This window comes from Grampus griseus, assembly GCF_964374135.1.
Source record: "Grampus griseus genome assembly, chromosome: 6".
Lineage (NCBI taxonomy): Eukaryota > Metazoa > Chordata > Mammalia > Artiodactyla > Delphinidae > Grampus > Grampus griseus.
In genome coordinates this window covers 105,160,790-105,181,902 of record NC_139000.1, presented here as the reverse complement: position 1 = coordinate 105,181,902, position 21,113 = coordinate 105,160,790, and the positions used below count along the sequence as shown (strand labels likewise).

At 36.3% G+C, this 21,113-nt stretch overlaps 1 protein-coding gene across 5 annotated transcripts in view; it reads right to left on the bottom strand.

The window, feature by feature from the left end:
* The window catches only part of HMBOX1 (homeobox containing 1), a 179,311-nt gene that overhangs the window by 63,463 nt on the left and 94,735 nt on the right, over positions 1-21,113 (bottom strand). For all 5 annotated transcript variants that reach the window (XM_082656511.1, XM_082656509.1, XM_082656512.1 and 2 more), the window contains 2 exons: positions 17,905-18,381; positions 10,140-10,225 (listed from right to left, as the gene is read on the bottom strand). In XM_082656511.1, the coding sequence (XP_082512637.1) occupies positions 10,140-10,225; positions 17,905-18,381 (563 nt within the window). The remainder of the gene's footprint in view (positions 1-10,139; positions 10,226-17,904; positions 18,382-21,113) is intronic.

The window sequence follows — 21,113 nt, the reverse complement described above, 5'->3', positions numbered from 1 at the left end:
ATCTATAACTGAAGAAGTTAACACCTGCCTCTCAAATATAAAAAACAGCACAGCATCCAGCACTTAGTGTTAAAATACATTATAGCTAAAAATAAAAAGCTCCCCAAAAAGACAGGTGTAGCTAACAAGGTGCACAGTAGTAAAAAGCAGAGCAATTGGTCTTCTACAACTCAGAGCACTATATGCTGTCCTGATAGGTATTTAACACAATGAAAAAGCTGAGCTAAAGACTCAAAATAGCATGGGCAACAGTGGTTTAAGAGATATAGTTCTTACTATGTGTGATAATTATTTTAACACATAGCACTCAAACATTTCAAAGTCACTCTTTATATCCTACAAAAATCAAGACAAATTGGTAATGAATGTCCTTCCAAAAATATCTAGCGATGGAAGGGCTTGCACAACAGAAAATCTGTATGTTTAAAACAAAGGAGAAAAAAGAAACAATTTTCAGAAAATAGGATATTCTAGTTCTTAAAACGTCTAGAAATATTCAAAAGAGATCACATTAAGTATGTTTCTAAAAAACTCTGCTATGATTCTCATCATGAATAATGACAGCAACCTTGGGCCAAGGTTATATTGGACATGTACATTAAAATCAATGTGTCCAAAAACCAAGATGTTGTCCATGGATCTGTTTGGGAACAGATTTAGAGATAGGTCAGTCAATATTTGTAAAACTAACACAAAAAGCAAAATCCCGTAGCTTAAGTCAGTGAAAATGATGTTCTTTACTCAGGCATACTAGGGCACAGGGGAAGGGCTATTGTTGTATCTAAAGCAAATTCTATTTAGTTTGTGGTCTGTAATCCTTCTATCCTAGCCAACTGTCAAAAGAAAAATATTTCTGCCGAGGGTAAAATCATGTAGAAAAGTGCTGGCAATCTTTGAAGTATTAGTGACCCCCAAATCTCTACTATTCTACATTCTATTTTGCTGATTTCAGTACAGAGTACAAGTCCTACAGGATTAGATTTAGAGAGTTAAGTCATTACCAAGTTTAAGATATTTACTATAATAAAAAAAGCATAGTCTCAGGGGTTTCCCTGGTGGCGCAGTGGTTGAGAGTCCACCTGCCAATGCAGGGGACACGGGTTCGTGCACCGGTCCGGGAAGATCCCACATGCCGCGGAGCGGCTAGGCCCGTGAGCCATGGCCGCTGAGCCTGTGCGTCCAGAGCCTGTGCTCCGCAATGGGAGAGGCCACAACAGTAAGAGGCCCATGTACCGCAAAAAAAAAAAAAAAAAAAAGCATAGTCTCAAAAAAGATATTTAGGGAAGAAATAACACAATTCTATGCCAATTCTTCTAGAAATACAAGAGAACACTTCCCAATTCATCTTATGAGGTCATATTATCATAGTAACAAAACTAGACAAGGACGTTACAAGAAATAGAAATAACAACACAAACCCAGAACAATACCCCTTTATGAACACAGATGCAAGAACTCTTAACAAAATATCAGCAAATTGAATCAAACCATATAAAAGAATAATACATCATAATTCAGTGACTTTTTCCCAGAATGGTTTAACATTTGAAAATCAATCAGTGTAATTCCCCATATTAATAAGACTAAAAAACTAACCCCACGTGGTCAACTAACAGATGCAGAAAAAGCATTTGACACAGTACAGAACATCCATTCATGATAAAAATTCTCAGAAACTAGAAATAGACAGGAACTTCCCTTAAAGGTCATCTTGATATGGGACATCAATGAAAAATCTACAGCTAAGATGACACTTAATGGTGAAATATTGCATTCTTGCTCTCTAGGATTCAGAAAAAGGCAAAGATATATTTAATATTTAACTAGCAGTCCTAGTTCATGCAATAAGGCAAGAAAAAGAAATAGAAGACATACACATTGAAAAGGAAGAAGCAGAATTATTTCTATTCACAGATAACACGACTGTCCATGTAGAAAATCCTAAGAATTTACAAAAAAAAGCTACAAAAAAATGTACCAAATAAATGAATTTTTAGCAAGGTTACAAAACAGAATGTCAATATACCCAAACCAACTATTCTATGACACAAGAAACAAACAACTGGAAATTGAAGTTAAAAATAGTACCAATATAGTAATACCAAAAGTATAAAATATTTAGATGAACTTAAGAAAATATGTGTGAGACCTGTACTCTGAAAACTACTAACATGGCTGAGGGAAAATAAAGAAGACCTAAACAAATGGAGAAATATACCATGTTCGTAGATGGGAACACTCAATATGATTAAGAGATTCTTGATGCTAGCTTTACCTATATATTCAACACAATCCCAATCACAGTCTCACTACAAATATGCTTTTGTCATAGAAATTGAGGCTGACTTTATTTTATTTATTTTTAACATCTTTATTGGAGTATAATTGCTTTACAATGGTGTGTTAGTTTCTGCTTTATAATAAAGTGAATCAGTTATACATATACATATGTCCCCATATCTCTTCCCTCTTGTATCTTCCTCCCTCCCACCCTCCCTATCACACCCCTCTAGGTGGTCACAAAGCACCAAGCTGATCTCCCTGTGCTATGCGGCTGCTTCCCCCTAGCTATCTATTTTATGTTTGGTAGTGTATATATGTCCATGCCACTCTCTCACTTTGTCCCAGCTTACCCTTCCCCCTCCCCATATCCTCAAGTCCATTCTCTAGTGGGTCTGCATCTTTATTCCCATCTTGCCCCTAGGTTCTTCTGACCATTTTCTTTTTCTTTTTCTTTTTTTTAGATTCCATATATATGTGTTAGCATATGGTATTTGTTTTTCTCTTTCTGACTTATTTCACTCTGTATGACAGTCTCTAGGTCCCTCCACCTCACTACAAATAACTCAGTTCCGTTCCTTTTTATGGCTGAGTAATATTCCATTGTATATATGTGCCACATCTTCTTTATCCATTCATCTGTTGATGGACACTTAGGCTACTTCCATGTCCTGGCTATTGTAAATAGAGCTGCAATGAACATTCTGGTACATGACTCTTTTGGAATTATGGTTTTCTCAGGGTATATGAGAGGCTGATTTTAAATGATATGGAAGTGCAAAAGACCTAGAATATCAACAGTGATCTTGAAAAAGAAAAACAAAGTTGGAAGAAATTACACGTTCTGATTTCAAGATTTACTATAAGTTTACAGTAATTTACAGTTTTGTATTGGTATAGGGATAGATATAAAGTCCAACGGACGACAAGAGAGAACCCACAAACAGACTCACACATATGCATTCAACTGATTTTTGATAAAGGTGCCAATGTAATTTAATAGGGAAAGACTAGTGTCTTGACGACTGTTGACTATTTCCAAAAATGATACTCTAACAATTAGACATCCATGTGAAAAAAAAAGTTTATTTTGTGAGGATCAAATGATATAGTTAGTTGACCTGGGGGTTAGAGGTGTTGACCTCCCTGCCCAGTCCAAAATCCAAGTATAACTTTACAGCTGGCCCTCCAAATAGGCAGTTTCTGCATCTGTGGATTCAAACAACCACGGACTGTGAAACACTGGTATGTATTTATTGAAAAACAAAATCCACATAGAAGTAGACCCACACAGTTCAAATCCCTGTTGTCTAAGGATCAACTGTAGTTAAATTTAGCTGAAGCTGACACACGCTGATGTTAAAAGCTTTCTTAAGGCCGTAAGAATTTGAATGATTGTTTCAAAATTTTATAGGTCTCTCAGATATCAAGGCCCTCCAGCTTGGTTAGTTCATGCTTCAGTTCCTCACCTAAATAAATGTAGCAACTGATGTCAAATTCTTTGATTTAAGATCTATCCCTGAGTAAACTTCAAGAGTTAACAAAATAATTCCTTAATGTATAAAAGACCATATTTGTAGTTTACAAAAAGTGGTATTTATTCCATTCCCTTCAGAGCCTTCTTCTGTAGATTGTTATTTATAATACTGACTACAGCTGAACTTTAGGTTATGCTATTTTATCAGACACAGATACTTTCTGACTCTTACTAGGGTATTTCTTCTTTCTGTCATTTTTCGCTGTAGGCTTTTTTTAATATAAAGAAAATTAACTTACGTTAGGTAAGACGGATTTCATAAAGCTGTTGAAGGAATATTATACCTTAAGTACAGACTTTTCTCCATGATCTTAGGAAGCAAGAATTGGGGAGAAACAAAAGTGAAAATTACTGAAGGGGGAAAAACACATCTGTGTCTAACCTTTTAAAATCACTTTTGTCAAAGCTTGTGGTAGAATAAAAGTTTTCAAAATACAATTTCTACTTTAAATACAGGTGGAAGAGAAATCTTATTTTATACTTGAAAACGAACCTTCCTTAGTTTTTTAACACCAAAAATGTATGTCCCTGTACATTGCATTTGAGATGATAAAAGCCCTGGTAGGACAATAAATTTCAAGAATTGTAGAAAACTGATTTTCTAACAACAAAGAGTGTCCTCTGAAATTATTTTCACTCCAATTTTTCAGAGCCATCATCAAAGTGAGAAAATATGGGTATTCAGATATATAGCCTGGATTTTTTCCTACGGAAAAGAAAGGTAACCTTATGTGTTATGTTTACAAGAAAACAGTTTGGCAACAAATTGCAGAACATAGAAGAAAACGAGAATAAAAGTAAGAATTTTTTGAACCACAGGACAACATCTGTTCTTATTCTTCAGAGGCTGCAAGACAAGGGAAAATCCTAAAATGCACTCTGCAAAAACATTTATATTTGAAAAGAAGTTTTCTCCTAATAGAAATTAAAGCTCTAAACCTTTTCAATTTGGAGACACAAGTCCCATCTCATATACAGAAATCTGTGCATTTTATACAGATAATAGCCTTCATAGTGGAGCTCTACATAAAACTAGTAAAATTCATTAGGTAGGAATTGATAAAATCTTGTTAAATAAGCATTATAATTATGTTTGGTTGTATTATAATAGGACAATACCATAGTCTGTGACTTATGCCCTACCAACACTGCTTTTCTAATATAGATATAAATTCTACCTGTTTAGAGCTGCTTTATTCATAATTGCCGAAACTTGAAAGCAACCAAGATGTCCTTCAGTAGGTGAATGGATAAATAAACTGTGGTACATCTGGACAATGGAATATTACTTAGCACTAAAAAGAAATGAACTATCAAGCCACGAAAAGACATTAAAGACCCTTAAATACATATTATTAAGTGAAAGAAGCCAACCTGAAAAGAATATGATAACATTCTGGAAAAGGCCAAACTATGGAGACAGCAAAAAGATTAGCAGTTGCCAAGGGTTAGGGGAGAGAGAGGGAAGGATGAATAGGTGGAGTACAGAGGATTTGCAGGCAATTAAACTACAGTATCATTTTCTGATACTATAATGGTAGATACTAGTCATTACACTTTTTTCAAGACCCATAGAATGTACAAAACTATCTATACCTAAAGTAAACTATGGACTTTGGGTGACAACGTAGGTTCATATTATAATAAAGTACCACTCTAGCGCAAGATGCTGAGAGTAGGGAAGGCTGTGTGTGTGTGGAGGGGCAGGAGGTATATGGGAACTCTCTATACTTTCTGTTCACTTTTGCTGTGAACCTAAAACTACTCTAAAACATAAAGTCTATTTTTAAAAAAAGGTATATTGACATTTTAGTTGGTTTTTAGTGTCTGGTCTGAAGTTCTACTTTGTAAAGAAATTATCATAATTAAATTGAATACATAGTGCTTTTACTCTTCATTTTAAAGATAACTAAGAAAAGGGAAGTGATCTGAATACAGCTGGAACACTTCTGAAACTGTTTCAGAGCTTCTCTTTATACAAATTCTTACATTTTGGGAATGAGAGTCACTGGATAGGGGTAACATGCATACTTGTTAAATGTACTTAACAGTTTAAAAACAGAACGGAAATTTGACAACTAGAAAAGACACTTGGAAAACATTTGGTCAAACCCCTCGTCTTATAAATAAAGAAACTGAGGCTCAGAGAAGTTATGTGATTTGTCCTGGATCACAAGGCTATTTGACAGAAGGACTAGAATTTTGAGATTCAAAAGTTTAATGGTCACTTTTCCATTATACTGCTATCATTCAAGAAAACAGAATTATGATAAATTTCTTAAAATTCAGAGATGATTAATTTTTCTTCTTTCACTTATTTATTTTTTAAGAGGACATGAATCTAATTAGTATATTTATTTAGCTGATAAGCACTCACTCAAGCATTGCCCATTTACTCATTTATTCTGCCAGCGTGATTTTTCCCAGAGGTCATTTAAAAAGAAAATCATGTTTTAAGAATTCTAATAGCCCAAGAAAATGTTTCACCCTGAAAGTGAATATAAAACATACATATTTATTACTAAAGCAAAGGCTATGTATGTTCCCCACCCCACCACTGTTAGTGAGAATTTAGAAAGTTGCTCGACCTCTTACAGAGGTAAAAATCCACCCTTGGTGGGAGCAGCTGTGACTCTGTGAAAAAAGCTACAAATAACATGCTGGGAAATTCAGCAGGCACTGTTATTATATCCTGTTTATACTGTCATTTTTCCTATCAGTAGGATATTATTTATACAGACCCCACCCATGAACTTCTTGTTTATCTTATTATAGAAATCCTCCAAATCTATAAAAAGAAGCCTCTGTATTTTGTTTCTGGAACAAGCCCATGTGTTATAATTTTGCACCTCACTACACATTTTTATTTAGCATTTCCTTTTGTTATGCACCACTCATTCTCATTTTTATCCCAAGGTTGATTTATTTCATTATTTCACATAATATAGTTAAACTTAACTGACTTTAAGAGACTCCAATACAGGACAGATTCCAGAGCACCATATCCTAAACTTTATTTTGTGGTAGATTTCACCAGGTACACATTCTTTTAAGATACACTTGATTAATTTGTTTAGACAGAAAAATGTGCCTATATATTAATCAGGTACCCCAAGGAGTGAGCCCTGGGCACCTGGAAGGCTTCCTCACTCGGGCCACTCTATCTCAGGTGGGCCAGTTATGAGGGCCAAGCTTCAAACTGATTCTCACTAACTCACCATTCTCTAGCCGGATGTCTTTTCTGGAATGAAAAGCACTGCCCCTGAGTTTAGTTTGATGGCTAGACAGGCTGGGTGAAAATGTAACACAGTAATACATGAGAAATACATGAATTCAGTTAGTTGACCAAAGGGACAATGAACCAATCTGGTTATAAATCATCCTCATTCCCCTGCCTTATGTAAATAATTGAATTAAAGTAGATAAAAGAAAAATACAAATTTCTTAAGGGCAGGAATTAATGCTGCATTTGTTGAGCAAATTAATATTTCTAGAGGAGGAACACCACTGGACAAAGTCATACTGGATAAATTTTCACATGTGTAGCTTGTGTTAGCTTCACCAATACTCCCTTTCTAGGTAAACATGAGATCTTCAGAGAGTATGTGCAATGCTAGACTCTTTGAGCATGTCTAAGAAAGATCTCTGCTTTTAAAGAATACTACTATAAAATGCAGAACTGAAATGAGGTTTAATATCTCAGGGTGGTAAACTAAGTGTATTAATTTCAGAAAAAAGAGAGGTCTACATGGGCTAAAGTGATCAAAGAAGTCAGAATGAGGATAATAACTGAGGTAATGTTGATAAACAGGAATTGATAAGACCAAGGTGAGGAGGTGAAGGTGTCCTAGGCACAATCAACGACTTATTAGCATCCAGGTGACCAGAATACTACAAATGGCACATAGCTGAATCCAGCTAGGGATTATACTGAAAAGGAGAAGGATATAAAGAGAAGGCTGGAGTAGATTATGAAGCGTTTCATTTTCTAGACAATGGAGAACCATTAAAGATATCTGATCAAGGGGAAATGAACCAGCTTTTGGACTAGGAATGACGAGGAGGAAGAATAAGTTGGGGTGAGGCAGAAATGGGGGCAAGAAGTTTTAACAGTACCAAATCTTATGATTACAGTGGCAAAAGAAAAGTCCATGTGTTATAACAGATAATACCTGTGTAAAAATTTCAACTCTTGCTTTCAAAAACAGGAGATGGCATCATGATGACTGTCACTGACTGGGGCAATGTTAAACAGTGCCAATCCATTGAAATTAGCATCAGGAAAGCTTACCAGTCTCCTAGAACTGCACTTCTCACACCCAGATCACCTGGAGATCTGGTTAAAATGTAAATTCTGATTCAGTAGGTATAGCATGATACTCTGTATCTTTACATTTCTAATAAGCTTCCAATATTGCTGTCCCATGGACTACATTTTGAGTAGCAAGATGCTAAAACATCTTTTAATTTCCCTTTCCAAAAGGCAGTACTGGGGAGAATGGATGCATGTATATGTATGGCTGAGTCCCTTTGCTGTACACCTGAAACTATCACAACATTGTTAATTGGCTATACTCCAGTATAAAATAAGTTTTAAAAAAACTTAAGGAAAAATATTGAATAGAAAAAACAAAACAAACAGACAAACAAAAACCCCAAAAAGGCAGGATTTGATGAATGGTATAACTAATGCTTTAGATATGGCTAAGAAATTCCTTTTAAAGGTATTTTATTATAATTTGCATCAACGTCTGATGGGTTTCAAAAGATATTATTTAAAAAGTCCAAGATGATTCAAGATTCAGGGTATTCAAGACATTCAGAAATATTTCCACTTGGGCAAAATCAACTTTATAATGCTGTCTATAACAGTACGATTTTGTCTTTTTTTTTTTTGAGGTTGACAAGCTAGAAGATACTATTGCTACTAATCTTGGGGGCTGAAATAAAAGTCCTGAAAGACAACGCTCCATCTTTCCATAGTGCACATCAGTGGGTTTTGGTAAAACCCACTTAACTTGCCCTTACAATGCCCTTAGCACCATGCCTTAATCCTTGAAGATAAAGGTAACAATTTATTTTAAATATCCTACTGAAAAACAACTGAAGATTATAAAAATTAAATTCACACACTGTCCTTTTGTTTAAGATTTCTAGGCGAAGGGACATGCCTTTAATTAAATTTTTTTTTTTTACCACGAACGGAAGTGTCATTTATAAAAATACATTACTAGTGTAATATGTTACACACATATTAAAATTGGCTGACCTTAGATTCTTGGGGTGAAATTTAAGACTTCTGAAATCTCAAGTTTCATTTTTAACCAAATAAATGGTCAATAACAACCGTTTAGGTAAATGAGCTTCAATATGTATCAATGTCTAGAGAATAGAAATAGTATCTTAAAATTGGAAGGTACTGTTAAAGATCAGATCCAACTATATCATTGTAGAAGTAAGAAACTGAGGTGCAGAGGCTAAAAAGCCCGAAGTCACAGAGCTGCTAGTGGCATGTTAAAAAAAGGAAGGGGAGGAACAAATTAATTTTCATATCCATCAATGTACAACACACAACAATGTATCAACTACAACATGTAGTTGAAAGAGTTTCTGGTTCCTCTCATGACTAAGACATAGTTGATTTTATTAAGGTCTTATAAATCATTGATATCCAAGAAAGGAAGACTACAGACCAACAAAGAAAACACATGCTACCCCAAAATTCAAGAACTCCATAAAAAATGCAATCTGAATAGAGAATGACACATATACACCACATACTCAGGATGGGGCTGCGGTGGGGTGGGTAATGGGATGGGATATAAAAAACAAAGAGAAGACACTGGTAATTCTTATCTTCTCAGTAATGCTTTGAGGAAAGCTTTCACATATAGAAAAGTGGTTGAAAAAACACAACTTCCTTTACTCTCATGAATCATTTTTTAATTGGTAAAATCAGGGATTGGATTTGGAGGACTGTGAAGCTTTTAAAAATATGAAATGTAGATAGCAGTTGGATGTGCATGTGTCATAAGCTCTGTTACAATTACAAGAAAACCAGAGAATCCTTTTTTAGCCATAAAATAGGGAATTTTATGCTTATTACAAATGCTGTAAAATTTACTAGCACAAGTAAAAAAAAAAGTCACTGGAGAAGTTCCAAGATGTCGGAGACAATGGGTTTTAAATCACAGGCATACATTATTATGCCTAAGCTGACAGATCTGCACTGCAATGCAGAAATGCAAGCAATATTCCAACATCTGCACCAGAAGGCAGAGACTAGACAAGATTCCAGAATAAAGGGCTCTTCAGCTCTTACCTGTTACCTGTGCAACAACTGCTTGGGAAATCCTCCGATTGGCAAGAAAGGCTTTGATTTCCTCTTTTATCACACTGCTGTCCCTCCTAACAAAAACAGAAGACAAGACCAACAATGTATGTTGAAGGTAGAAATCCTCATCTTTGCTAAGAAAGGTGAAGCAGAGAGGTGGGGAGAACACAGAAAGAAAGGACACAAAAATAAAGGTAAACAGACCAAGCTTGTGTGAAAATATGAAATTAAAACAAACCAAGAAACACCAAATATTCAAGTCCTAAAACATCACACCATCAGACAGACGCTTTAGTGAATACCACAGTAGATATAAGTCTCATACCAGAGGACGGTTAATCGCATGCTGTTTATAATTCACATTAGGAACAAGGCTGCCATATGGTATATACAAAGTTTCATTACTGGGTAATGAATATATCTTACAGACAGAAATCCTAGAAAAATAAAAAGCAACAACAACAACAAAAATCAGTTGTGAGTAGATTGTGGTTTCGCATGTTAACTATGCAACCGCATAAATAATGTTCAGTTCATTTGAAAACCTTTGTTAAAGGAATAGAAATCATCATTCTCACAACTGCTAAATTATTAGCCATTTTAAGAAGGCTCTGCCTTTTAATTCGCCTTCTTTGTCCTGAATAAACCAAAAAAATTTTAAGCAGGATGGGTTGAATATAAAATTTTAATATAAAAGAGACATTAATTTCCTAGTACATGTAATATACAGAATGCTTAATACTTAAAACTACACTATATTTTGTGTCCTTGGGATTACATATTATAAACCTAATTTTTCCTTCACTAGATGCCTTATAAATTTTTACTTATTTAAAAATTCAACAAATTCTCAAAAGACTAGACATTCACTAGAATGACAATGAATGGCAAGACTTCTGTTTCTCCACCAGAACAAACAGAATACTTCAGTAAAAATTATACTTAAAGCCTTAAAGACCAATTTCTCTTTGAATGTTCAAAAGTATTACATAAATGGAATTTCATTCAAGCTCAAAAGTAACAGAAGAGTGGCAATTTATGGTCTAACACAGGGGGTCAACAACTATGGCCCATGGACTAATCTGGCCTCCCACCTGTTTTTATACAACCTATGAGCTAAGAATAGTTTTCATAGATGAACATTCACAATCAATTTGAGGACAGGGAATACTAACTTTGAACATGAAGTAAGCAAAATATTATCCTCTCCCCACGAAAAAATTCCATTCTTCTCACTAGTAGGCCTGTATTTTAAAAATTGTATTCAATTATTAATTATTCTATATTGAATTTTATAAATAAAAATTTGTGACCATTTGCTTTCTCTCTTGTATGTAAGTATCTATATTATATCGACTTTGCCTCTTGGCCACGAAGTCTAAAATGTTTTCCATCTAACCCTTTACAGAAAAAGTTTGTGAACCCCTGATCTGAGACAAAGGGATCATGACATCTTTACAAATCATTTTGTGAATGATCCACAGACTCCTTATAGGAGCTCAAGTCTCTCTACAGATTATTTGGAACAAGGAAAGAAAGTATCCTATCCCCTAAGAATCAGCTGTGATTCACTCAGAGCAGATTTGCAGTCCTTTGCTGAGGAGGAGCTGTACACTCTGTTGGTGAATTCCATGCTCCCTTTGAGGAATTCTGGAAAAGAGCAGAGAAGTGACAGTAGGGACAGCTTCCAACCTGGAGCTCCAGTCTACTCCTCATCTACTGGCTGGAAATCCTAATCAAAAAGATTCCCAAAGAAAGAAAAGAAAGAGGCCACTGCCTAATCCAATATTTGAAAATTCTCGTACTGATCTAGATACTCCCTAGATTCCTTCCACAATGCTTATTTATATTTGATTCTTTGTAAAGTATCATTCTCATTTAAAAATTATGTATCTGAAAGAAAAAGGCACAAAGAAATACATTTTAATGTCAAACAAAATAACTGTCTACATTATCATATGGCTGTCAAATATCCATCAACAATCAGTAGAGCAAGATAAACTTCAGCAGTATCTATTTCAATTGGCTTATGTAAATAAAACAACCAAATCATTTGGTTTCTGATACAGATGCAAAATTAACCTGAAAAAATTTAAATAAAGCATTGCATTTCAATGTACAGAATGTCCCTCTAGGAAAATGAAAACTGAGTTTAAGAGACTATCTATTAAGGTTAAATAAAAATGTGCTTCTGTGGGGAAAATGATTAAATGGTATTTTCTTGATTACTGATTTAAATTGGAATTTAAATCAATTTATTTAAAATCAATTTCACCTAGAGACTAAGTCACAAAGAGGAGATAACACGCAATATTCCAGTAGGGCATATCTGGTTTGTGAATTATTCACAGCCCTGCAGTATGATATTACCAAGGACTGCAGCAAGACAGAAGGAACCCCAAAAAGTCTGCAACAGAGCAGCAGTTCACTTACCCTCTCTCAGAGACTATATTTTTAGATCCTTGGCAAGTTTCTAAGCACCCACAATGAGTTTTAAAAAAACCAAAAAAACCGCTTTACTCAACTGCTTTACCAGAGAGAAGCTTTTTCAAGTTGAAGAAAAACATAAAACTTAAAAGATAAGAGTGTGCTTGGGCAAGTCATTTAATAAAGCTGGTTGCATCATCTGGTAAAATGAGAACATTAATACCCCCCACCACAAGCCTTTTAAGATTTTTCTCCAAGCAGTGAAATTAAATTTAAACAAAGTTTAATATCAAATGTGTGTGTGTATATAGTATAAAAAATTTTTAAATTCTTCAATGTAAAACTTTTTGAAACTGTAAAAGCACTACATAAACAATGACTATTATTTTATAATACCCTGGAAAGAATCCCAGGAAAAGAATAAACAGACGATCTGCTCTAAGTATGTAAGACTGAAGTAAACATCTGCATTGGGTATTTTAAAGCACCATGAAAAGACTTCTATACAGTCAATTTAGATACAAGTGTTGTGTCATTTGGTTGGTTACACTAGGTATTTTCAAATAGTAACAGCATTTAACTTTCACTACTGTGTCCAGTTCTCTTATGTATTTCAAAAACTTCCATTCTACTGGGTTAAATTTGTTCTTTAAACTTTCACATATTCCCCCTCACTCATTCCACCTTCTTTAACGACCTGCCTCTCCTAATGTTGTCCACACTGTACCCTGTGAAGTCACCAATTTCCTGGTGTGAAAACTCCTTCATTGACTCCAAATTTAACTCTTTCATCTATTCCTTACTTCCTCTCTTCATCTAAAATTTGGCATCTTTAAGGAGAATGAATCCACTTTTCCTCCCTTATCTTATAAAATCTCACACTTCTCATGATTTCTACTCCTCCAGCCTTATGGAATAACAGTGAAGTGTAGGCTGATCTTTCTTTGACTCTACAGTTTATTTCCAAGATAAGCTACCACTCTATTTGTATCTAACCACTTACATACACTCAGTAATGCCTCTTCGTGAAATTACCCTTTTTAAAGACATCTTAAAATAATAATAATTGCCACCTATTCAGAGAAGTTCTCCCTGATCCTCAGAGCTAAAAAAGATCTTTTCTTCCAATAACTAACTTTACCATTTTGTTTATACTACTCACATGCGAATATATTACATGTTATTCTGTATTATAGTTGCTCCTGATCTGGTCTTATCTCTCCTACTAGCCTACAAAGTCCTTTAGCACAAAGATTGTGTCTTATTCATCATGGGGTTTGCATATAATAGAGCTTAATTTGTTCCATGAATGAACAAATCTGTAGTTGAAGATAAAAGGTTGTAAAATGGAAAACCTGATCTAGATAATTTATAAAACAGCTCTAAATTCTTAATATCAAATATGTTTAAGCTTCCCAAAACAGAATGGAAGAGAGTTATGTATACTAGCTCAAAACGGTAATATTTCCTTTTCTGGAACAAAGGCTATTAAAGACTGAATGTTTAAAAGTGGTACGCTTTAAGATCTTCCATATTCTCTTAGCTGATATACACTACACATTCTGTAGGACCCTTTAAAGTAGACATCTATCTCAAAGACTTCCAGAGATGGAGCAATACCTACCAAGACAGACTATTTCACAGGTGGGAAAATATAATTACACACAAATGCTTTCACATATGAATAAAAACCTTTTTACTTTAATTTCTACTCATGGAGATAAAGCATAATTTAGAATTTTAAAAGATAATGTTAAAACAAAAGCTATTCTATCTGTGTGAACAACATGGTAACTGATTATTATGTCTTATAGAACATAAATCCCTACCTACACAAGTAAATAAGCTATTACTAGGCATATGGATAACCAACTCAGAAGAAAGTCTCAGGATCCTAGATAACATACTAAACACTCATGAAAATTTAGTACGTGGGTAGTTAGGAATAATATCTTTTATATGACATTGTTTATTAATTCTGATTAAGCCTCATTTCAATTGTTATTTTATATATACACAATAGGACAGATACACTTTAATAGGTACACACTACTATATTAGCAGATGTACATATACACCTATATATAAACATATATATTAACAGATGCTTTTAAAAAATATTAACATGGAAAATCGGGCTTTATTCTAGCTCCTGGCTTTAAAATCCTTCCTAAAATGTTATATTCAACAATTTGCTGAGAATTCATATTCTAGTTTCCCTTTCATTTTTTTTTAACCCTGATCAATCCAAAAATGGAAAAAGTAGCATTTACTCTCTTTCTGATTCTTAACAAGCTAATCAGGTATACAGTTACAAATTAATCAAGTTTTACAAAAAAAAAAAAAAGCCTCCTTTGTATACCTTGAAATTATTAGGAGTTAAGTTCGTGGACCCAGTGGATTATGAAATTTGAAAGCTCTATCATACGGCTGAGTGCTCTGGAGGTTGGGGAATGTAAGCATACAAGAGGTGAATTACATATGACACATGTAGAAAAGGAGGCAGGAAGGCATTCAAGGATCCATTCTCCCCACCTAGAGACCACCAAATCCAACCCACTATATCACCACAGTGTTGAGTGGGCAAAGGGCAGTGTAGCCCTATGTGGGCACAGGGTACTCAGAAAGATTCACTACCAAAACTTTCTCTAACATTCTACCAAATAAAAACTCATTAGGCTAGTAAGTGATTGATTTGACGTGGCAAATATCACGTGGGGGAAGAGTGGGGGATAAGTCCATTATGGCTTTCACACTTTGTCTTAAGTTACATTAACCACCATTCCTAAAATTTTACTGAAATCTACACACATGAAAAATTTATTTACAGAGGCAACAGATACCAGCGACAGACACACTGGTAATAAAGACATGGGTTAGAATTCAGCTCTGCCACTTAATATTTAAGTTTTCTTTGGTCAATTACTTAATTTTTGTGAATCTCAATTTCTCTGCTCTACCTCACACACAGCATGGTTGTAATGATTAAAAGTGAAACCAGTCATGTAATCAACTTCTCCCTCAAACCTAAGGATTGGTACTATTTGCAAACTTGAGAAAAACAAGAGGTGGGCACAAAGTTAGAGTGCAGATGTGGGTGAGGGCACAATGGCAGAGGACCACAGAGCCAGAAGGTTTAACGAGACCACTACATGAGTAGAGGACACCACAGGAGCAGTTCTAAGAAAGAAGCCATAAAGTATCCTACCTATGCAACAAGGTAGGATGTATGTAAATTAAATACTGATAACAATTATAAACACATATATATCTAATGATGACACTTGAATGTGTGTAATTGCTGGATTTAACTACAAACCCTAGTCCTGGCTAAATAGGTTTTCTGTTTATTTTGAGGACACAGTTGAACTACAACACTATGATAACCTTAGAGTTAATAGTCAATTTTTTAGATCGTTATAGTCAAGTTTTAGACTCTGGACAATCTTCCAGGGACTTTTGTCCCAAATTTCTTGTTAGGCTAACACACATTTGGGAACTAACTATTGTTTTTAAAGCTCATTAAAACTGATTAACGACAGCAACAACAACAAAAATCAGGCTAGCATTCTAACAAATTTTATTGTTGATACCCACTCTACTAGCATAATTAAAAGCTAACCTTCTTACATTTTAACTACTAAAGTAACTTCTATTTGCCCAAATGGTCCTCTCTCTTAATCTTGACAGTGATATAGATGTTAAATTCAAAAGGAACATCTAAACTTTGGCCAGCTGTTTAAGCAAGTGAAAATGAATTAAAAGCCAAGCTGATCTTTTATATTTTTAAGTTTCACAAAGCTTAAATAATAGGGTCCTGTAGCTGCTCTATGAAACTATTCATTACAGGAATTACGTTGAAATCTATTGGATTGGCCAAAAAGTTCATTTGGTTTTAAGTAAAAATAAAAGACATTTTTCATTTCCACCAAAAACTTTATTGAACAACATATTCATTAACCAAACGAACTTTTTGGCTGACACAATAGATACAATAGTCCATTTAGCCCAGAATTCCCTATATGGCAGTTCCACCCTAAAAATAAATTCAGGACAGTTTGTTCAAAAGATATTTTACCTTTGTGGTACTATAGGATAGATGTTCCATATGGCAGTATTAAGTCACCATTATACTATCTTCAAGTCCTAAAGTCTTACAGAAGAACTACAACTCATAATTATAGGTTATAATTTTATTTCACAAATTACTGCTACGGTTTCTTTCATATATACTGTAACTAATCTACCTGCAGGCTCTCCTCCCTACTACAGTCGCGATAATCTACTGAAAACAATGCTTTTATCAACTCTTTCCTACAGACCTGTAAGAACTCCTTTAATTTCCACCAAGTTAAACATAAATTATGTATATGGAATTCAAATCTTCCCCAAATCTGTACTGCCTCTTAATATACTATTCTTATTACCATATCTAGCCAATCTGCAGTTTTTATAAGACTAATCATGTCTTGCCTTTTCTACCTGTTACCATTCCCTTAACTTTAAATAAAGCTCCTATATTTCAAAACAGAAGCTATCCTTTAAAGCTTAGCTCAAATTCCTCCATTCAATTGACATATTAAGCCCTTAACATGTGCTAAGGACAGTTCTAGATCCTGGAGACACAACAATGGAAAGCACATCAGTGCTGCCCTCAAAATGTCCCAGGTCCAGGGTGAAGCCTCTCCTAATCACCTCTGTTGAAACTCGACTTTTCTCAGTGATTCAAACTCTAAGTGTTTACACTTATTTTGTAATAGATAACATTAAATTTGTGTGTGCGTGCGTGCGTGTGTGTGTGTGTGTGTGTGTATGGCATCTATTGCTAAAATTAGAACTTTAGCTTCTTAGGGGTAGAAACCATGTCTATTTTTCTGCTTAAGAACATTGCTTTTTAAATAGATGCTCAAAATTATTTTGTTGATTGGCATGTTGGAGGGAAAAATTAAGAGTATACGTATCATGATAAAGTCATCCTATCAGAACAAGTACTTACAATGGATTTAAGGATTATAATGTGTTTGTTAGAAATGCAGAAAATTCAGATGTTAGTGATTAGAGCCGTAAAGAGAAGGCTAACCTTTGCTTTGATAACAGAGAGAATGGAAAAGACTTATCAAGCAGCAAAGAGAAAGAACTTAAGTAGAGAAGAAAATTAAATGTTTTTGAATTAAAAACATAAAAATTTTAATTTTTTTCTTTATCACTAAAGGGGGAGGGGACATCACAGTTCTTATAGGTAAAGAGCTGAAATACAGCTTCATTACTCAAAATCAGTCTTAAGAATATAAACATTTGGAGGACTCTGAATAAGAAAGGAACTAACCTCATTAATTCCTCTACTTTATCATCTACATCTAGGTCCTCTTCTGAGGCTTCAAAACTGTATGACCTCTGACCCATGCTGTTTGCATGGTAGCGAGTTGGTGACATCTTTCCATTGGATGTGGATAATCGCTCGTTATTCTCCCTCCCATTCTGATTGGTAGTACAAGGCTGTGGGGAGGTATCATAACTGTTGCTAGGTGATGGGGACATTCCAGAATGCTGGGTCTGTGTGGAAGCTGTAGCTGTAGAGGAAGATGCTGGAACATTGTTGGTAGTATTCCCATATGAACTTCCTCCGTAGCTGGACCTCCTTCCAAACTTGTCGCTATGCTCTTGATCAAGACGGTCCAAAGTTTCCAAGGCATGGAGAATTTCATGTTTAGTCATTCCAGTACGTCGAAGGCGCTGAAGCAGATCTATCTGCTCTATGGTAAATCTGGGTTCATCTGTATAGTGAGACATGGTTTCCAGCAAACTAAAACAAAAAAAATTTTTTTAAAGTTCCTTTATTTACAATATCTACCAAAGAATATATCATTATGTATTGAGAATGCACAGAAGATAAAATATTTCTATATCAACTTCTTTACTGAAAATGATTAAGACATTATTATTATCATATTATAATAACAGGAATATTTTGTTTTATCAGCAAAACTGACCTAGGAACTCTGTGACTTCATTTACTGTAGACAAACAGTTTGGTAAGCTTAGCCCAAGGAAATACTAATAACCAGCAAGAATATTTAAATGGAAAAGTAAGAGAGGCACACAAAAAAATTTATCAAGCACCATTTTACCCACCACTTTGCAATTTCATGAGTATTTCATCTCTGTAATGTATTCTCTCTTAATAGTTATCCCAAGAAATGGATCTTTCGTGGTTGTGGCCAAACTGAACTATTCATTTTTCTTAGGAAATTGCTTCTCCATTATGCTTCCTTTAACTAACACAAGATACTGTAGCACACCAGAAAATGTCTCAGAGTCAATAACAATATTAAGTTCAAGGGAGCTGTCAAATATCATAAAAATTCTCACTACTTGAATTCCTTTCTTATAAAACCTGACTTTCTTAAGATTTTTTTAAGTGGGAATTTCTTCTATTTTTATTTTTATAGTTCTAGTGCCGAATAGGTTGCATGGCATGCAGCAGGCTCTCAGTAAGTGCCTGCTGATGGAAATAAATGTCAAAGAATTTTCTCATCCTTTCCAGGTAAATTTCTGCTCTGGGCCAGTTCCCCTAAGCTGTTGGAGATCTATTTCTCTATCCCTCTATACTAAAAATTTATTGAACATGCACTCTAGGCAGGCATTGGGCAAGAGTTTCAGGTAATATAATCTCAGTTCCTGACGACAACCCTCTGTAGTTTTTCTTTTAAGTTTTACATTGATTGATTGATTGTTGAGGAAACTAAGGCTCACAATGCTTTTGTAGCTTGCAAACAAGTCTGATTAAGACATAGAAAAGATTTAAACCTTACTGACTCCAAAAGCATGCATCATTCTGCTTTCCAATATATGGCAGGACTTACTGGAATCAAATGATATGGGACACAGGCTTTTGTCCTTTTTTAAATCTCCTAAACCACTTAGATAAAACCTACTGATGGACTAGTGGTTCTAGTAACAGTTTTTTATATTTAAGATCTTTGCTCCATCTAGAATTTATATTTACCTAATGAGTGTGAAAGGATTTGAGCTTTATCTTTTCCCAAATGGATAGCTCATTTGTCCAATATGCTTTACTGAGTAATACATCTCTTCTCCACTGGTCTGAAATGCCACCTTTATCATATACAAAATTTCCACAAAAATCTGTATCTACCTTTGGAGTCTCTATTCTATTGCAATGACTGCTTTGTCTTCTAAGTCCTTTTAAAAATAGCAGGCGGGACTTCCCTGGTGGCGCAGCAGTTGAGAATCCGCCTCCCAATGCAGGGGATACAGGTTCGATCCCTGGTCCGGGAAGATCCCACATGCCGCGGAGCAAATGAGCCCGTGCGCCACAACTACTGAACCTGTGCTGTAGAGCCCACATGCCACAATTACTGAAGCCCGCGTGCCTAGAGCCCGCGCACCACAACAAAGAGTAGCCCCACTGGCAGCAACTAGAGAGAACCCAACGCAGGCAAAAATAAATAAATAAAATTTTAAAATAAATAAAATTAAAATAAGCAGGCAGAAGATGGCGGAAGAGTAAGACGCGGAGATCACCTTCCTCCCCACAGATACACCAGAAATACATCTACGCGTGGAACTCCTGCGGAGCACCTACTGAACGCTGGCAGAAGACCTCAGACCTCCCAAAAGGCAAGGAACCCCCCACGTACCTGGTTAGGGCAAAAGAAAAAACTAAACAGAGACGGAAGGATAGGGATGGGTCCTGCACCAGCGGGAGAGAGCTGTGAAGGAGGAAAAGTGTCCACACACTAGGAAGCCCCTTCGCGGGTGGAGACTTCGGGAGGCGGAGTGGGGGAGCTTGGGAGCCGCGGAGGAGAGCACAACAACAGGGGTGCGGAGGGCAAACCGGGGAGATTCCAGCGCAGAGGATCGGGCCGACCGGAACTCACCAGCCGAGAGGCTTGTCTGCTCACCCGCCGGGGCGGGCGGGACTGGGAGCTGAGGCTCCGGCTTTTGTCGGAGCTCCGGGAGAGGACTGAGGTTGGCGGCGTGAACACAGCCTGCAGGGCGTTAGTGCACCGCGGCTGGCCGGGAGAGAGTCCGGGGAAAACTCTGGACCTGCCGATAGAGGCAAGAGACTTTTACGTCCCTCTTTGTTTCCTGGTGCACGAGGAGAGGGGATTAAGAACGCTGCTTGAGAGAGCTCCAGGGACGGGCGCGAGCCGCGGCTAAAAGTGCGGAGCCCAGAGACAGACATGAGACGCTAAGGCCGCTGCTGCCGCCACCAGGAGGCCTGTGTGCGAACACAGGTCGCTAGCCACACGCCCTTCCGGGGAGCCTGTGCAGCCCGCCACTGCCAGGGTCCCGGGATCCAGGGACAACTCCCCCGGGAGAACGCACGGCGCGCCTCAGGCTGCAAAGTCATGCCGGCCTCTGCCACCGCAGGCCCGCCCCACACTCCGTGACCCTCCCTACCCCCCGGCCTGAGTGAGCCAGAGCCTCCGAATCAGCGGCTCCTTTAACCCCGTCCTGTCTGAGCAAAGAACAGACGCCCTCCGGCGACCTACACGCACAGGCGGGGCC